Genomic DNA, 19,308 nt, shown 5'->3' on the forward strand with positions numbered 1-19,308 from the left:
GTGTTTGAAATAAGTCATCCACAGGGTAACTCAGTGGGCAAGTACAAACACTAGTACTGTCACAAAATGATGTCAACAATGACTTTTTGATCAAACAAATCTTGTTGCCGGGACGGATTTGAAAAGAATTCTGATCCTGTGCAGTCGTTGGTTTGTTCTTAGTGGGGGTGAGGACGTTCATGCTGCCCAATTAACTGCCTGGTGGATCAACATCATAAAAGACGGTGTAATTGCAGGACTTATATGGATCATAAATACCTGAGTAATGGGTGCCATTTTTATTTTAGCAGCAGGGAGCATATGGACAGCGACTACTGCAGCACTACTTTGACAGAGAAAGCAATAAACACACTTGATTTTCTGTGTGCTCATCATTAGCAAACAATAAACATGGAGATACATGCAGATGACTGAGCTATAATATTAACTGCTTGCTGCTATGGCTTAACAAATCAGGTCACCTTCTAGCCTTCGTAATTAATTTGGCTTATGATCTTTAGTGTAAAGGTGACAAACTGTAACGGTTAACCATTAATCGGCTGACTGCTAAAATGTTTTAGCTTACACATGTCAGTCTATAGGTTCATTTTACTACTTTCAATTTATTGCTTTGCACACTATCCCAGTCTGGTGGGTGCTAGCTGGCGTAGCCGCTCCTTTGGCATTAACTGCTAGTTACGCCTTCCAAACCAAACGGTGTTGCCAAGTAAACATTTTGACCATTCCTACAGTCTCCGCCCAGGTTTCCTTGATGAGTAAGCAGCTTAAATTTGAGCCACACAAACCCCTTTTGAAACCTTAACTATTACTATAAACTCCTTTAGCAGCTGTGTCAGCACAAGTACTTGTGCTAACATACTATAACAATGTTTGGTTTTGTAGCTCAAAATGAGGCTGCTTACTCACCAAGGTGACCTAGGTGAAGACCAGAGGGTGGCCACCATGTTTCACCATTACTAGTAATAATCGCCAAATCAGCAGCACCATAAGCTAGCTAAAACCTGACCCAGGTCGTGCGCAGCTAATGAGAAAAGACCGTAGGCAAATTTGCATTTCCTTGGATTCCAGAGTAACCCAATCAGATGCAGAGTAAGCAGACCAGAGGTCAATCAGCACTATATGTTTCTGCAAGTTAACATGGCTAACCACCTGTCTGTCAGCAAAACCAAGAGAAATTTAAAAAGGGCAAGATATTTACATCACAAAACATGTAAATTTTACCATCTCTACATGGATAGCGAGTCAATGGAGTGCCAGACTACAAGGAAAGGTCCCTTGTCATTGTGTAGGTTCTTTTTTTGTGTTTTAAATGAGCCAGTATGTTACAGATGTTGGACTATCGAAAGCAAAATTAACCAAAATTCCTTACAATGGACCCTGCTGTATATCAGATATTGGTCTCACTGTTTATATTGGTAAAATACAAAGCACATTATGTAACAATGCATTATGTCTATGAACAGAGAAAAAAATCGTACAACAAAGTTAAAATGATCTCTAAAAGCTGGATGTGTTCCCTTAGTTAGAGACTGGACTTGATTTGCAAGGTACACGTCTTCGCATAAGCAGGCACACTTCTCATTTAGGTTTTCTTAAAATAATAAAATTTGGCACAGTAACATCTTCAAAAAATACTGTTTGAGAATTCAAACATGCAAAACAGCTCAAGAAACCTCAAGAACACTTTTTAAAAACTTCTCCAGAGATACTCCATTTCACCTCTAACTCTTGTCTGTCTTGGTCTGTGTGAGCTGCTCAGGAGGGGAGTTAATGAGAGTGTGAAATTAGTGCAGAATCATGGTGTGTTTCGTTTTCACCACAGGCTACAGCGGTAGGAGGCAGAGCCCTTCTGTCCTCTTCCTGTCATCTAGCTCTCTATCCGCTCCTCGTTCCTTTCATCGTTCTTTCCATTGTCCTTCCCTCTCTGCTTCCCCCCGAGCGCTCTCTGTCAATCTTCGACCCACTGACTCTTTTCTTTTTTTCACTAGACTGTGGACACTTGCAGTAGAAACAACTCTGAGTAGACCTCATAGGAGTATCTACACATAAACATGAGGACTTTTTAATAAGCTAATGCTACGACTGCATACAAGGAGCTCTGAACTCAACTGAGTGTTAAACAGCAGTGAAGTGTTTAATCAGGTACACCTATCGGTGTGGCATTATCTCAAGACCAGCAGGATCATTATAGGCTTCCTTTATGTTTAGGCACACAGATGCACAGACAGCGATAACATGCACTCACATACCAAAGAGCTTTGAGTCAAACTCTGAATGAGACACTGTAAATGATTTAAAAAGACGACTGAAACGTTCAAAACCAATCATCCCCACAGGTGATTTTAAGAGCCAAAAATCTATTTGGAGTCAGAAATTGTAATTAGAAAGCAGCGAGATTAAAAGCAAAATGAAGTCAGTTAGAAAGGAAATTAACTGAGCATGAGTATGATATGATTACGTGAAGCCCTTCAGCAAGCAAGTTCGTGACTTTGAATCACAAAAATTGGTTCTTCATAAAATCTCTGTTTTCACACATCTGGCCATCATTCCTAATAGTTGCGATAACATTTTACTAACTAATTAACTCTGATACGGCAACAGTAACTCTGCTAGGCTTTACCTGCACACACAAAAACACACACTGCCACACATGCACACTTCTCCAGGCATGTCCGCGCCCGGTCATCCTGTGGATGGTGAACAGGAGGAGATTAGGGGCCTGCGGAAGCTTTTCAAAATGCCAACCTCGTCCGGAGCAGGGGGTGTAAATACCACCCAAATGTCAGCAGGAGACCCCACAAGTCAAACTAAATTGGCTGCTACATGCACAAACACTACCCTGCATCTGCCCCGTATTTGTGTCAGCGTCTTTAAAGACATACATCCTGTGCTCTGACACATCGGGCTCCATTGCTACACTTGTGAGGGCAAAAATGATCTCATTCATTCCCTCACTACAAACCCAAAGCACTGCTCAGCTTAAAACAGACATGGCTGATATCTTAAGGGGGATCTTGAGGTCTGACGTAACCAAACACACCAACACAATGTACACATAATTCAGATATAAACTTTTAATTGTCTTAAGCCTTGACAAAATAAAATTAAAACATGTTTAAAAGTTGATCATCCATTGATCTATGGTTTGATATATAGAGACAACATAAGTAATTATGTCTACCTCGCAATCTAAGTAGGTTTAGTTACTTTATTTGTGTCTGTAGATTTGGTTTTCAGTAGAGAATAGAGAGATTTTTTTTTTAAAAAAAAGAACTGATAATCATAATAATAACTAAATTATTAAAACTTGCTTTTATAGCACCTGTGTAGTGTTTTTTTATAGTGCTTTGTTGTATATCTTGAGACTATGAACCTCTTTGAAAAATTAATTTTTCCCAAAGATGTTATTGTTGATGTTATCTGATGTATGTTCAAGTGATCATTTTTCTGATATGTTTAGTTTTAACTAGTTATTTGATGCTATAAAAAACGTGATGAACGGCGCTGCTCGCGATTGGTCAGACTGTTGTATGGGCTGAAAGTCAATACCCTGGCCATTGCTATTTCACAGATTTGGTTCCAAATGGCATCACCAGCTCAAGAAGGCAGCGGCCATGTCCAGGTTATATTGGCTTCATTTTTGTCCACTAGAAAAAAGTGGGGATGCATTGTCTATCTTTATATAATTATAATTATATACATTATACATATTACACATATATTATACAGTTAATGTTTCAAACTATGACACCAAATTTAAAAAATGACTCAGATCAATTAAAATGATTCAGTAGAGCATGACAGAATAAGGTCATGTGTAAGCTTGCACATTTTTAATGGATATGACTTCATATGTGTGGTAATGTCTTCTAAAACAAATGATCATGTCTTTGATTTTAGAGTCCACTCCTCACTCGTCCCCTTCTCATTATAATTTTCTGGCGTTAAGCCAGGGGTAGGCTGTAGTGGCAGCAGGCTAACCAAGGTAAGACAGATGTTCTCCTCTGGAGCCACCTCCTCCAGCTCTTCCTCAGGGAGCCTAAAGCCTTCCAAGATCAGGTGGGATTGATAATCCCTCCAGCATATTCTGGATCACAGATACAGGTATGCAACTCTGTTCACTCTCTGCTGCTCTTGGACATTCTGTCCAAAAAGAGTAGGTAACAAACCACTACTGTGATGGAGCCCAGTGCCAAAATGCACTTGATCTGATAGCTCATGGGAATGGTGACAGCACTTCATATTCCTACAGTATTCCCCATAGAACCTCCACAGGGCTGCAGTAAGCAGTAAGAAGCTCAGTCTGTGGGGATTTAACTCAGAAACCAGAGAGCCACTGGTTCAAGTCCCAGTACAGAACAGGAATGAGGTGTGCACTGGCAGCTGTAGAGGTCAAAGGTTGCCCCCTGGGCACTTCTGAGGTGCCTTCGAGCAAGGAACCAAGGAGCAAAGGAAACAAAGCTGACCCTGCCTTATTCATCTTTTGCATGTGTGTGCTGGGAGGATTTGTGAAAAGATACTCCTCAACTGCTGATCACTTGTAAATTGCATAGACTGAAAAATGATAAATTAATAATTTAAGTAATTTCGTGGATAAAATAGGCCCTCTTTGAGTCAACAAAGCATGCGTAAGTGAGGTAGTTTTGCATGAGCAGAGAGCTGCACCACTCCTCCATGACAAAGGTCTTGTATCACAACTTCAGTTGTATCACAAGTTCAGTTTCAGCATTACATTTGTAATCCTGGATAACTGCTATCATGAAGCTCATTTTCAGCAGGTTCAGTTAAGTCTAGGTTTACTAATCCAACTATGAGCACGTTCATGATATAGAGATACTGTTCTTAATTACAAGCCAATCGCATGCAGCACCATATGAACCGTGAATGGAGTACTTAATATGACATGAGATGAAACGTTAATACCCACAAGGGCATTAGGTTAATGCGCCAGCAGAGAGTGATATTCAGAGGCAAGAGATAAAATGTAATCACACAAGTAGAATAAAATAAGGAGCTTAGCCTTACTTTTATATTTGAATGAAGTCCAAATATAAAAGTCTATGGTTATAAATAAGCGTGGGAATTATTAAAATAAGCTCTAAAATAAGTGATTTGATTGGTCATTTTATAGGCTGTTTACACATGATTCTCCGGAGTTAACCCTTCCTGTAGCAGGTTAGCCATGCAACATTTTTTATTTCCGTGAAAATGTGCTTGACTGAGTAACCACTGGAGGGTAGATAATCAGAGCATAACAAGTTCAGAGGGTGGCGTTTGCAGATGTTGTGCTTCTTTGAAAACCAGATATAGATAAAGATTTGAAAAACAGACACACAAGAACAACATAACATGATTTAGGAGGAGAAAAAGAAATGTACCACGACACGCAGAAACCATTTACAATCAAACATTAAGACCCCGTTGTCTCGTATGCCCACACATTGCCACACACGCCACTGATTTCCTACGCCGCAACCCCCCAACTGCTTCTGTCATTAAAGCTGCCATGAGTTGCATGGCTGGCTGCAGGAGGTGTAGTGATCCATCAGCGGAGTGCCAGAGCTTTGCCATTAGAAAACCATCTGCAAGAAACAGCGCTCCATTGGCACTACAAGTCTGGAGAAGGCGAGTCAGAGGGAGGGAGAGAGCGAAGAGAGGTGCCCCGTGTGCGAGGCAGTTTGGTGTGATTGATATGAACCATTACAGACAACATGGGAGAGGTAGGCAGAAAGCTAGTCACCGTTTTATTTTTGGTCATTTGTTCAGAGGAAAGCTTGGCTGGGCCCACAGTGAACATGGGGTTGAACGTCAGCATGTGTGTGTGTCAGAGAGAGAATGAAAGTGTGTAACAGAGGAAGAGACTGAAAGAGGAGATTCAGGGCCAAAGCATCAGTAAAGGGACAAAGTACTGATTTACTTGATGCTATGTTTATTTCTTTTCAGTAATGATTACTGGTTGGAAGATATGTATTTATATTGATATTTTACTTTGCATTATGTTGTATTTTTTAATCTATGTATATTTTTTCTTTTCTTTAGGTGAGGTTCTTAGCAAAGTCCATCGTGGGTTTCTACCTCACATGCACATGTAAACTGTATTATATCCCTGTCTGTTTTTTTATGTCAAAATGTGCAAATAAACTTAAACTTAAATATATAACCCCCTTTGAAGTAAAACAGCAATACAGTACAGCCTTAAACACGCTGAGTAAAAGCGGCTACAGGCTTTCATGTACAAAAAAAAAGGCATGCACACACAACATATACTCTCCGAAAGCAGAATTTGGCTTTCAAGGGACATCAATCAATCACGCAGAAGGTAATATGACAACTGACAATACTGCTTAGGTAAATGGGGATGTGATGAAGAGAAAAATGGATCTGATAGATGAAGTGCAATCTAGCTTAACTAAATTGACCATCTGATTTTATGCGATTCCATATTGTTTAGTAGTCAGTGAACATTTTGTGGTCAGGGTTTAATCATGAGTATGCTTGAACAAACTCTACAGAAACATCTGTCTGTATTGGCTTTTTTTTTTCATGTTTGCCCATATGCACTGACTGTAAGATAAACATTATAGAGCCCAACAGTAAAGCTAGTTAGCTACCTCATAATGCAGTTACTATCCAGATGGCTTGTGTGAAGCTGTAGCTCTCCACTGGCTGAGTATTCAAGATACATTTACAGTCAAATCATACTTCAACTGCCAACTTTTACAAATTAAAGGGGTAAACAAAGTGTTTGCCAAAAAGAAGCACTTACTCTCTGGATTGAAACTATGCACCATGATGTAAAAATTGTAGAAATGTATGCCAAGCACTTCCTTGCAAAAGTAGGAAACATCTCTGTTTAATGGATCCTAGAAGGTAATGTATCACTGCATGGAGGCCAATTCAATTAAATCGCTCCACTATTAGATTTACACTACTCATCTGGGACCACAGCGCTGTATAGAAAGCTACCAGACATACAGAACATCACCACAAAGACAACCCTTCACTATACTCAAATTTAATGGGAAATAAAAACACGGATGGTTGTCGATCCCAATTCTTGGATGGTATCAGCAAAACATTTGGAACTGGAGGTACAATATATTACATCATGTTTGATTTACGGTATCCAGCTCAACATGAAAAAGGTTGAAATCGATAGATGGTCAGTAAGAGGCCATGTAATATAATTAGTTTACATTTTACTGGTATTGAGTCATGTCCCAGCCATCATGTGTCTTGAGTGGTTTGGTCATCCTCTGTGACAGACCAGTATGACGCCAGTGGCCCTTTCACACATGTCTTGTAAAGTTGATGGAAATCTGTCCGAACTCTTCCGGTAAAGACGGCAGGCTCTGTCACCCATTAACTTTATTTTAATCTCATCCGATTAAGTCACCGATTGCTGGACATCAAAGGTGTCATACATTAGGATGTCCTGATGTAATGTTGTAGCAGCGGTTTCATGTTTTTGTCCACAAAATATACCAGTAAGCCTACAGTGTAACATCTTCAGTGATATCATAACTACATCTTGAGGCATCAGATTAACATGAATAATTTGTTGCATTGCTGTATTGACACCCTATTCCTTCTTTTATCGTAAGACTAAAGGGATAGTTCACCCAAAAATGAAAATCCAGTCATTATTTACTTACCCTCATGCCAGTATAAAGTCAGAGAGAAATAAACAAAGCAATAGTTACGCGTTTTAAAACTTAAATGTCTTAGTGTGAATGTAGCCTTAATCATATAATCGGCAGTGTCTTATTGTGGATGAGTGACTCTAAACTTCTTGCTGTTTTGAGATGCTGATCACAATCCCGTTAAACAAGAAACACACCTTGAAACCACATTCAAATGAGTTTTTTTTTGGCCGGATGTTTAGTGCATCACTCAGTGCCTTACCTGAGGAGAGGCTGGAAGATGACAGTGATATTCCTTGCTCCTGGTTTACACACAAACTTCATTTCCCCACCTTCAATCAGGTTGTCATCAGCACCACCTAGAACACAGGGAACAGGACTTAAATACACCTATACATAGTAGTTTTGTAGCAGTGGAAACTTAAACTGCACAATATGTAAAATTAAGCACTGCGACTTATAAACAGGACGACATTTAGAGGATTCTGGTGTATCTGAAGATGTGCTTTCAAACTCAAGACTCGTGACTTGACAATCATCACTGTGCCCTGTTCGCTAACAAGACATGAAATACAAACCAACCCCAAGAGTGCTGCTCTGTAGGTGACCCTGAACTGTGATCTCCCTGAAGGGTAGATCATGTAACAATAATGTTCCCTCCATTAGTCAATATATTTTATTTCATTTTTAAATTACTCTGAACCTTTTTTAAATAATTAAAAGGTTTAATCAGTACAGGAGTACAACTTCAGCCCTAATAAACACATCACTCAATCAGTGCAGCTCTCCATCACAAATCTAAATGCATCCCACATGCTCACACTCCTCCGTGCCCCTGCGTCACTGTGTGGGTGAACCCAACAGCTAACAGGGTTAATCAGAAAATCATTGCCATGTAACATGCTCAGAAAGGAACTGGGGAGGTAGACACTGAGGGGAGGGGGCTGCAGACAGGAGACGAGGGGAGATCGTAGGGGAAAGAAAGAACACCGAAGCTCATTACCTCCACTCATCCTGAAGTAATCAATATAATTGATGGAGGAGAAATTGCGGCTCGCTGTCAATACAGCTAACTGCAGGGAAAAAGGATTTACTGTCTTTGTGTTTGTGCATGCATAAAGGTTTTGAGAGAATACTTTGCATGAATGCATGTGCACATGTATATGTTTATACAGTGTACGCAAGTAAAGTTGAATAATAAGAGGACGGGAGAGCAGGGGGAGGCATTTCTGCCTTATGCAGTCGAGAAAATGTTATTCATTAGAATTTCTTGATATAGGTGTATGGTTTAAGTCCCACAGCACTCAGTGACAATACGTCCATGAGACTGAAAAATGAATAAACTTCTAGATTCAAAACCCAGGGAGTCTAATATAGAGATCTTATTCTCTGCCTGAGCTAGATTGGGCCTGACCCAAACAGATTCCTCCAGGCTTGAATCGGGTCACATTCTCGCCTGTTTACCAGTGTGTTTTTTTTTGTTTTGTTTTGTCACTGGCTGTTCTAATGCAAATATTACAGGAGTTTTAATGGACTAAATCTAGAGAAAAAGAGAGCAAAAGGAGGCTGCGGTTACTGCGATTGAGAGAGGAAAAGTAATGGAACAGCAGAGCAATAGAGGAAGCAGGAAAGAGAGAGGGAGGGATGGGACAATAGAGAAAGAGACATGCAGTGAAGAGTGGTGATCATCATAGACATCATCATCACCACCGTAGACTGCTGTGCGCACTGGACACAGCAAGGGGTGCAGCAAGCTTGCCCGAACCGGTCGTGCACAAGATGTCAGACTATTGAAATAAGGAATAGAAGAAGAAGTGGTGTGATGAAACACCTCAGCCCTAAGTTTGTAATATATGTTTTATTTAGAACAAATGTAACAAATTTTCAACCAGGCTCAGGCCCAAAACTGCTGCTGTGGTCGGGCCTGATTTTTTGATCAGAGCTGTAGTCGGATAAAGATTAAACTCTGTGTGGGGAAAACTGTAGGAAAAAAAAGTCTGCTTACAAGATTTTAACGCTGACCATCAACATGCTGGCTGCACTTTCCTGTTTAGAGTGTGTTCAGCTGAAATGAGGTGCGATATGGTGTCAAGTGTACAGCGTAAGTTAAGTGGAAAAACTGGACAGAAATGAAACAAGACTGCGATCCAAGCTACTTTGATAGGGTTTCGAAATGGGTACGTGTGTGTGTGTGTGTGTTCTGAGAAGGTGAGATTTCAGTTTGGCACAAAGCCTTGCTCTGCTGTTTCCCTCTGTTTCATTTCCATGTCCAATACGACCTTGCGAGAGCTTGTGTGATATAACACAAAGACGCTTCGCTACAGTGCGAAAGCCTGTTCCGCATTACCTGCGCTGCCTGCCTAGCCTTGCATTCAAATGCATATCAACCCATTGTTCCCTGTGCCGGGGCTCCATAATACATCCCTAATGAAACAAGTTTCATTTGAAAAGTATGGCAGACAACACTCTCCGTATTTTCATTAAAATGACAAGGGAAGCTTTCAATCCAACCAAAACTTTCAAATCAAGGGGTTTCTGATTCTGATCTGTTGCCATGAAATTCGCCTGCTTGGTGAGCCCACGTTCCCGTTGCTAAGTGGAGACGGAGATGAGGTCCAATTCACTCAAACTCTCTTTCTCCATCTCTCCATCCATTCATCCTTCCTTTGGTGCCAATTCAATTAAGACTCAATTACAGGCTCCTAAACAAAGCTGCCGCCAACGCACTCTCCTGCTCATCCTCCCTCTCTCGCTTCCATCTCTCTCACTCGCTGATCTTCAACGTGGAAAGAGTTGGCTAAACTTTTGTTTCCTTGTCATCAACTTGCAAGTTCCCATGAATAACATCAACATGTCACAGACTCTGGGGATGTTAGCGTTACCTGTCTGCTTCAAGAGCCACGTCTTAACGACAACACACACACACACACATGCACCAAATTGACTATCATGTATGTATTCCCAATGACAGTGACCAATTTAATTTCATGCTCTAAACATCTGCATCCGTGTCAGACAAAGGAGCGAGGAAGAGACCTCATTGATCCATGGGGTCTGGGACCAGCTGCCAACAGGGCATAGCACTGATGAATATTAAATAGGCCGGCATTAATATGCATGGGATTCTTCAGAGTTGTCTAGACGTGACAGGGTGGCTCCGGTTTCAGGTCAGGATGCCACCAAACTGCTGCCAGCCGTCTCTCCACATAATATGTAAAAAGTGCCATTTTTTTGTTTGTGAAAGCTTGCGTGTTTGCCTGTGAGGATTCGTTAGTGTTCTTTGGATGAGTGTGTGTGCATTTCGGTCCCCTTGGTGTGTGGTCTGATCCTGGATTAGTGCAGAGAGGGGTGTGTGTGTGGAGGTGTGGTGCTCAGTGGGACGGCAACTGAAAGCTGGAAAGGAAGAGGCGACACATTCTAATGTGGCCAAATCTGCCTGAAATCCCCCTCGAGGACCACTGCACCGTCTGCAACACACACGGACATGACACACAACTTCTATCCATAAAAACATCCACAGATTTAAGGTGTACAAACAGATGGGTACAAATATATATACACATATGGTACAATTGCTTTAAACACACAACAAGCACACACACTTGTGAGGGCCTAAAACAAATGGATCAACCTCAAGCACACAGATGCTGACACACTCACACAGTGACACCCATCCAGCCCCCTGTGGCGCCTTAGCATGCGCTCCCCAGCCCACATGTAATCAAGTCGGGCAGTGACTTAGTGAAATTGCATTAGCTACACTTTCCTGGGTTTGATGAGAAATGGGTTTGATCCTGAGATGAATTCCGGCCCTGCCCAGATTTAGGCAGGGGAAAGAACGAACGTGTGATGCCTTCTTTAACACACTCCAGCGTCTCCTGGGACTGGAGTGCTTCTGTATGCATCTGCGAGTGTGTCAGAGAGAGCAAGATGGGGAAATCCAGACAGGCGGGCAGAGGAACAGTCATAATCCCTAATTTACAAGTGGTTTGAATCTGTTTTGTGTCCGCGATCTAAATGTGTGAGCCTGTATGGAAAAAGGGCAGTGGCAAGCACAGACGTTTGTTCAAATACTCATAATTCCCTGTTTGAAGCTGTGCTTGTACAAGAGCTGGTTCACTTATGATCCAGTACCCGTACTGATTTTGGTACCTTGAATTCAGTATTGGTACCTTTTATATTTCTGAACAAGCTGTAGCGCTGACATAGTTGACTACTGTGGCGGATCAGCGTTGCAGCAACAGTTTTGGCATGCTGGGAAGCTAGCAGAGCAGCCGCTGAGCTCTGTGGCCGGCATTCAGGCTTCAGGGCACTTCCACTTCCTCTCTGAACTTGAATCTGCAGCTTCACAGAGCTCCGAGGTCGACCTCGGAGCTCTGTAGCTGTCTGCCAGCCTTTGGGGCGTTTTGCAGCACTTCCACCTTTTCTCTTAACCTCTTGTTCTCACCCAGATGAGCTCTCAAGTACCAGCATTTGCCGTGATGGATTTATAGTGAAGCAGTACTTGACAGTAACGACATAATTCGGTCAGTACCCTTAAAAGTACCGTTTTCGGTGACCATCCCTAGTGTGTAGTTCCACATATATAGCAACAGATGATAATTCAATGATATGTCGTCTGAATATGCAAATATTTTTTAAGTATCTTGAAGCTCACATGCTTGCTATGGCTTCTTCTTTTCTGCGAAAAGAAGTCAATTTACCAAATGTACCGATTTTAAAACTACTGAAAATGCATTTTTATTTTGCCTTTTAGGTCTTATTTTAATTAGATTTTCATTTTGAATTTTTTTCAATTTGATTAAAAGGGTTTTTTGTGTTATACTCTTTTACTCTTCCTGGAACTTCTTTATATAAAAAGCTGTATGCACTTAATGTCTCACACCTGTGTCCCTTTTAAAAACTTCATCGTGTAAAGGGCCTTGAGCTGCCTCTGTGTATAAAAATGCCTGACAAATAAACTTACCCTGCCTCTATATTGTCATCTGTACAACATTCCTTACTAATGTTTAAAAAGTGATATATCTTATGTTTACTTGTGCGTATAATGTCTCCATAAAACAATACTGACAAAATAAGAAAAGTTAAACTGACAAGTCTGCACCATGAAAATATGCCCATGGGAATCATCCTTACATACAATATAGATATTATAAGTATTTTTTCATAACATATTGTGGAGCACATAAAGTATTACTTGCCTTTCAGTCAAGCAAGCATAAACTCCTAAATGTATATAAGCTTTGTTAATTCATATGTCTGAATACAATGCCATGCATGCATGTGATCACAGCTGTAATCTCTCCTTTATAGTCAGGGTGCCAAGCTGGGTTTGTGTTTGTGTCAACTCAGGAGGATCAAAGAGGCCTGTGATCGTTCTAGCTAGACTCTGATTGGGACTGGCAGGAGGGCGAACGCGTGATTTACTCACAATCATGTCCCCCAAACACACACACTATGTGGGCTCACAAAAGTGACAACAACCGGCTCTGCTGGTCAAGACAGCATAGAGAGAATTAACACCGAGTTCAAATTTGACAGGAAGGATTCTGCAATATCTGCACCTTTTCACAGGATGTACAGCAATTGTTGGCCTGTGTGAAAAAAAAGGCACAGCGAGGCAGTGTTCTTCCTGTGATTGAGGGCCCCTAATCCATGCCGTTAGCCAGCACTGCACATTTCATGCTAAATTGTGCAAATAGAAAGCAACATATAGAATAATCCAATTTTCAACCTCAATGGCCTCATTTGTCTGTAGCGGTTATGCTATGAAAATTAGTTTGGGAGTGATCAATTCAGGTAATATTCTCTGTGTACTATTCAAATACAATTTAACTGTGTGTGCACGCCTATGCTTGTAAAAGATTCAGACTGGCTGTCGGCTGCATATTCACTGAGTTGAAACCTGCTGATCTAATAAGAACGATTCCAGTGTCAATAATGTATGACTCTCTGGTCAATTTCGGGCATCCCATTCCACTCAGACTGTCTTCATGTCTGATTGGGCCTTAATGAGAGCTTTCTATTATTAAAATTAATTTGATGGGATGATATCTGCTGCTCTCCCAACCAGGAGACCAAATCCAGCCCTTAGCCGAGAATAAACGGTATAAATAAATGATAGTATAAATAAATTCAGGTGTAAATTGAGTTGGATTAATTATTTAATGTGTCTCCTTGGTCTTGAGTCTAATGAATGCACATCTGCCAGTGTTGGTATGACAACAATGCACTCCAGAAGCAGAATGAATATTAATTGTGCAGAATGTCTCTTTTGAGACACAAGGAAGAGTCCTCACAAGTAAGGGACATTTTGTCAGAGAAAAACCCCTTTGAACAGCTTGAAATGTGTGTTGTTTTTCTTTTAAACTTCAGGAATGTTTCGATCTGTTGGAAAGTGGTGGCGAAGTTGGAAAATATGCTTTGTAGAGATACACAAAAGTTGGTAAGGTGTTAAAGGTTTTTCTTTTCACAGAAAAAAGACTAAGGGCACTATCTTTGACCGGTGCAAACCGTTGGGCAGCACAACTCTCATTGCTTGTCTAGACCCACGCAGTGGGTGACAGTCATCACCGGCTTTAGGTCTTTATATGAGGTTTGGCCAGGTGCATTGTTGGTGCATTGCTATTATGAGGCAGCAGAAAGTAATAGCGCCACTGACCTTCAAAACCTGGTCTGGAGAACTTTATAACTACATCTTTTACCTGTGCTGCATCACTTTCAGCAGAAAACCGCTCATTTCTCTGATTTGCTTAATTTGCCGTGATAATAGCAGTGGGCCAGGTGTAGGTGCAACTGCCTTTAAAGGGATATGGGAAATGATGCCCCTTGCTCCTTATTTTGGGCCTGGATTATAAGTCATTTAATTAGAAAGAGTGAAGTTTAAAACACACAAAATGCACTTGTGGCATGCATTTTAGAACACAGATAATTTAAATTGGGCCCTCAGAGTCTATAGCCATGCTTGCAGGTCTGAGAGCCTGCACTTTTGCACCATGGTGCTATGAGCTACATGCATTGTCAACATGCTGAAGTAGTAAACACTTTGACTTATTGATGGTGCTGGAGGAAAAGTCAGAAGAGCACCAAAATCTGTAGAAATGATCTCTCAGAGACCTTGAATATATGTAGCAAATTTTATGTAAACCCATCAGATAATTTTGAAGTTGTTTCAGCCTGGGACAAATAAGTGCACCAACTAACCAATCGAGCAACAACCAGAGAACACAAAAAGGAAGGAACTAAAATATTAATTGTGTCTACATCACCAAACGCCGAGCACTATCTATTGAAGCATCACTCCAATCAGCGAGGGTCTAAAATTCTCACTGCCATGGTCTCTTGAATGTGTCAGCCGTAACAAAGAATTACGTATGAGTGATTAAGTTCATGCATGTGAGTGTTTGTGTGTGTGTGTGAGTAAAGACCAGCAGAATTAATCGGCCAGAAACCAAGTGCCATCACATCTTTGATTGGACCCAGCAGGCAATCTGACAGCACACTAGACACCCTGTTCCCTGCCGGAAGAACCTGTTGCATGCTGGGAAAGCAAGAGGTGAGTGTTTATCTATCTGGCTGCCAGTGAAGCTGCTATGGTGCAGGTGCCAAGGTCTCTGCAGCCTCATGTCCCACATGCCCTTCTTCCCCCTTCTTTTGCTCACTCCCTCCCTTTTTCATTTGTTCATCCCTCCATCTTCTCCAATCAGCAGGTCTGAGATTAAAAGTAAACACAGAGGTGACAGTCAAAGCCTCCAATAATGACAAGACCAATGCTGATTGAAATTAGCCTCGGGTTGGGAAAATACACCAAGCTCTTTCTCTCTGATTAAATGTCTGCACTGTGTAAACTATTACAACCTCGTTTTATTCTCCTTCTGTTGTCCTCTGCATCCGCCTGTCATTTCTATTCCCGCTTCCACTTTCTCGCTGCATTTAATGTCTGACTTATCTGTGCGTCACCTCGCCAGGATCGAAATCTTGATGTCATGTGAACATCTCATAACTTTGGCCATGCTTATGTTTTATCTCAGCAGGTCTTAGTGAGATAAAGAGTTTCTTTCCTAAAAAGTTTACACTTTGATAATGTGACAATACGTTTTCTTGTAGTTTGCAGATATTGTCCATATCTGATGTTCAGCAATGAGAATCAGTTTTGTCATTTCTCAGCTATTTAAGTTTCAAGGTCATAACTGCACAAATGGAATAATGGAATGAGACTTGGAAGTAGTGACTAATATGTGAGAGTGCTTTGCCTAATGCTGCACTAATTTCGGTTGACATGAGGGCTGGGTATCTTTTAAAAAATGTATGATACCAGTACCCTAAAGGTGATACATATACCAATACAGGTCCTCATTTGATACCCATAATGTGAATATAATGGCGTGTAGCATCGCTATACTTTTAGTGGCATTTGGTACACTGAAGTGCCCATTCTATCGATGAACCCTGACTTTACCACTCCACAGACTGTATGGGGTGTAGCTGCTGCTGCAGGAGTGTGAGCTCCACAGAGACAGTTGGTGAAAGTCCGTCTGCACACACACACACACACACACACACACACACAGTGAAAAGTAGGGTATGATTTTTCCACAGTACGATAATTGTCTCACTTAATATCATGGTATACAGTATTACACAATTATTAGTAATAGCAGTAGTACTAGTAGTATTAGTAGTAGTATTATATATTACAATGACCCTTAAAGGAATTAAAACAAAAAAATTAAAAAGCTTGTTTGGATGTGAAGCCTATTCCAATTGCCATTGCAAAGACTGTGTGACAGTTGGTCAAAGCTGGATCAGGAGGCAGAGCTAACTTGACCCTAAATAATTAACAGAAGCATAATAATAACCATAAGCTTTATGGAAAAATAACATATAACTAAAATGTTTTCTAACTGGATTTACATGTTAGTAGAACTATATCTTGTTAAAATTAATTACAAATGGAAAAGAAAAACATTAGCACTGAGCTTTTAAAATATGATTTCTAACAATTAACAAACAGGCTACTGTAGGTGTGCGATAGTGCAGCCAGACTGGTCCTGTCAGCACCTTTACACTTACATTTACTTATGTCAACCCTGCCGCTGCGAGGAAGTCTGGTGTGTGCGTGGGGTCAGATTGGGGTCAGTGTGTGTTTAAGTCAGAGGTTACCCAACCAACAGACAGAGATGATTCCAGGCGCCAGCCGGGATGTGGAAAAATGATTTCGATGGAACTGAGGGCTCGTTGGAGGAGAGTGGCTCCAGAGATGCCAACAAAAGAAAGTTTGCAAATCCGGCAGGGAGTTGGGGCGGTCAGGGATTATACCCCATTGTGAAAAAAACAACAATAACATTAAAAAAAAAGTATTGTCTGACCGCAGAAGTTTAGATACTTCATGGTACTGGGTGTATTTTGATCAAAGGTATCAGATGCTGATACCCAGGTGTATATCCAGTTTAACTGCAATGCTCATACCAAGGTTATTCCAGCAGGGGTTGCTGGCTTTCATTTGAATAATCATCTACGATTCCTATTCTGTCTAGAAGTGGAGAGCCACATTTACTAAATGAACTGAAAAATAGGGCTCAAAGTACAATGTACTAACATCAAGTTTGTAAAGATCCTATAAAATACTTATAGGTTCACAATGTATGACATAACAACAGTGAGTCAAGCGCTGGCAACTCTGTCAGTCTTTAAATAACCACCTGCAATGTCTTTTCCATTATCAAGCTTCTATCTTTCAGTTTTCTAACCAGAGGGTGGGTGATGAACAATACAGTAAAAACCTGATATCGTTATTAGAAGCCACAGTGCATTTTCCACACTGTCTCCATTCTCCACTCTAATATCAGCACCAGAGCTGCTGTAATCCAATCACTGGTCCCACAGCAGACGAGAATCCAACACTGCATTTATGTGTGCGTACATATCCGTGTTTCAGTATGTGTGTGTGTGTGTGTGTGTGAGAGTGTGTGTATGTATCTTGGAAGAGGAGGAGGAGAGGAATCATATCTCTAATGTTTTAACCAATCAACCTTGCTGAAATCTATGTACGATCAAATTGAACATGATGAGCCCAAGCTAAGACATACAAAATAACTCCTGAAAGCCAGGACATCTGCAGCAGAGTGCGTGTGTGTGCGTGTGTGTGTGTGTATGTGCCTGTTTTCTACAATATGCAGAGCTGCTCCATATTTGCTTTCATGCTGAACACAAATAAAGGCTTTTCACAGTAATAGCCTGTCAGGTAACAGAGGTACCTTGCATTTTTATCTACAAACCCAGTTATGTCGCTGCTGGAACAAAGTGATTCATAAAGGCCTGCTGCCGGAGCAAGAGGGGAAACATGTCATTTTCTAGTGGCATTCCTGAGGGGTACAGAACTCAAGTATAGACTCGGTTACAACATGTCATTTAATTACAGCATGTCGGACATGTCATGTATGACATTACTTGGCAGGCATTCTTTATGTAGCGTAAATATACACCCACATATGACAACTATGAAAGTCCTCATCAGTCATCGGTGTGACACGGGCCTTTTCTTCATAACTCAGCTTCCAGAGTAATGTTATGCTCTGAAAAATGACCAATTGAGGGACACTTTTGTAAAGAAATGGTGAACGTGATTATATTCTGAAGAGAGGAGAAGAATATTTACATTAACATCACCAATTTGTGACATGATTTTGGAGCCATATAGCTCATTTTTTAAAACAATTTCAGCTACTCTGAGCGTCATTTGCTGTACAGTGTACAGCAGGGAGCGAGGGCCCAATCAACTGCTCTAGATCGGCCATCTGAAGTTCAGATGAATTTCTGACATGTCAGCCGTTGTTAGGCTCTTGCAAACTAAGTAGAGCCACAAGTCGATTTCCTAAGATCAGTGCCTTTTTTTTCTTACTGCCCCTGTAAAAAGTTTGAAAAAATAATCTTTGAAAGTGCCATGGCAACACGACACCTAATGTGGATGGAAAATATGGAGCCCTGGTTTGTTGAGCTTCAGCAACAGGATACATTCCTCTTTGGTGTTTTATCCTCCTCCTATCATGACTGATATGAATGAGAGAAATGTTGGTATTAATGCATTATTGTGAGAAGCACTTGTCTAACATTATAGACTTCTGCTAGCAAACGGACTTATACCTAAGAGATTTTAGACAAAAGTCGTTGACAGAACAGTCTGCAGGGACAGAAGGGGCATTTTATTATGTATACTGTGAGCACTCAAGTTCCAAAATTTCTAAAATCAGGCTTAAATTGTACAATGTATGCTCAGTTTTAGTCTTCCTTTCACTGTAAGACAGGTCAATGAAAAATGGTATTGCCTTACAGAAAAGGTCCCTGCACTGTGTGTGTATTTTCCTTAATTCCCTTAATTCTGAGACTTTCAAAAGTTTCTGAGAAACTTACTATAAGGTTGTAAATCATATGTGAATATAATATTACCTCCTTTATATAATTTACACCTCTTTAATTCAACCCGTTGCATAACATCTTGGAAAAGAGACATTAGCTTTATTGAGAATGGTAAATCATTTTTTTATTTTACAGCATATAAGATGTAATTTGGAGTTTAGAATAGCCTGAGGAGAGTTTATAATTCAGTTAAAAAAGAAATCCAACTCCACAGTAAAATGATTTTTGCTCATACACACAACTACTGTAA

General features: G+C 40.7%; 1 protein-coding gene across 1 annotated transcript in view; it reads right to left on the reverse strand.

Annotated features, from left to right (window-relative positions):
- Positions 1 to 19,308, reverse strand: part of exoc4 (exocyst complex component 4) — a 155,628-nt gene that overhangs the window by 91,491 nt on the left and 44,829 nt on the right. The window contains exon 11 of the mRNA XM_042511086.2: positions 7,906 to 8,002. Within this exon, the coding sequence (XP_042367020.1) occupies positions 7,906 to 8,002 (97 nt within the window). The remainder of the gene's footprint in view (positions 1 to 7,905; positions 8,003 to 19,308) is intronic.

The sequence above is a fragment of the Plectropomus leopardus genome, chromosome 22 (genome assembly GCF_026936395.1).
Source record: "Plectropomus leopardus strain MGB_pleo_1.0 chromosome 22, ASM2693639v1, whole genome shotgun sequence".
In the NCBI taxonomy this organism is placed as follows: Eukaryota; Metazoa; Chordata; class Actinopteri; order Perciformes; family Serranidae; genus Plectropomus; species Plectropomus leopardus.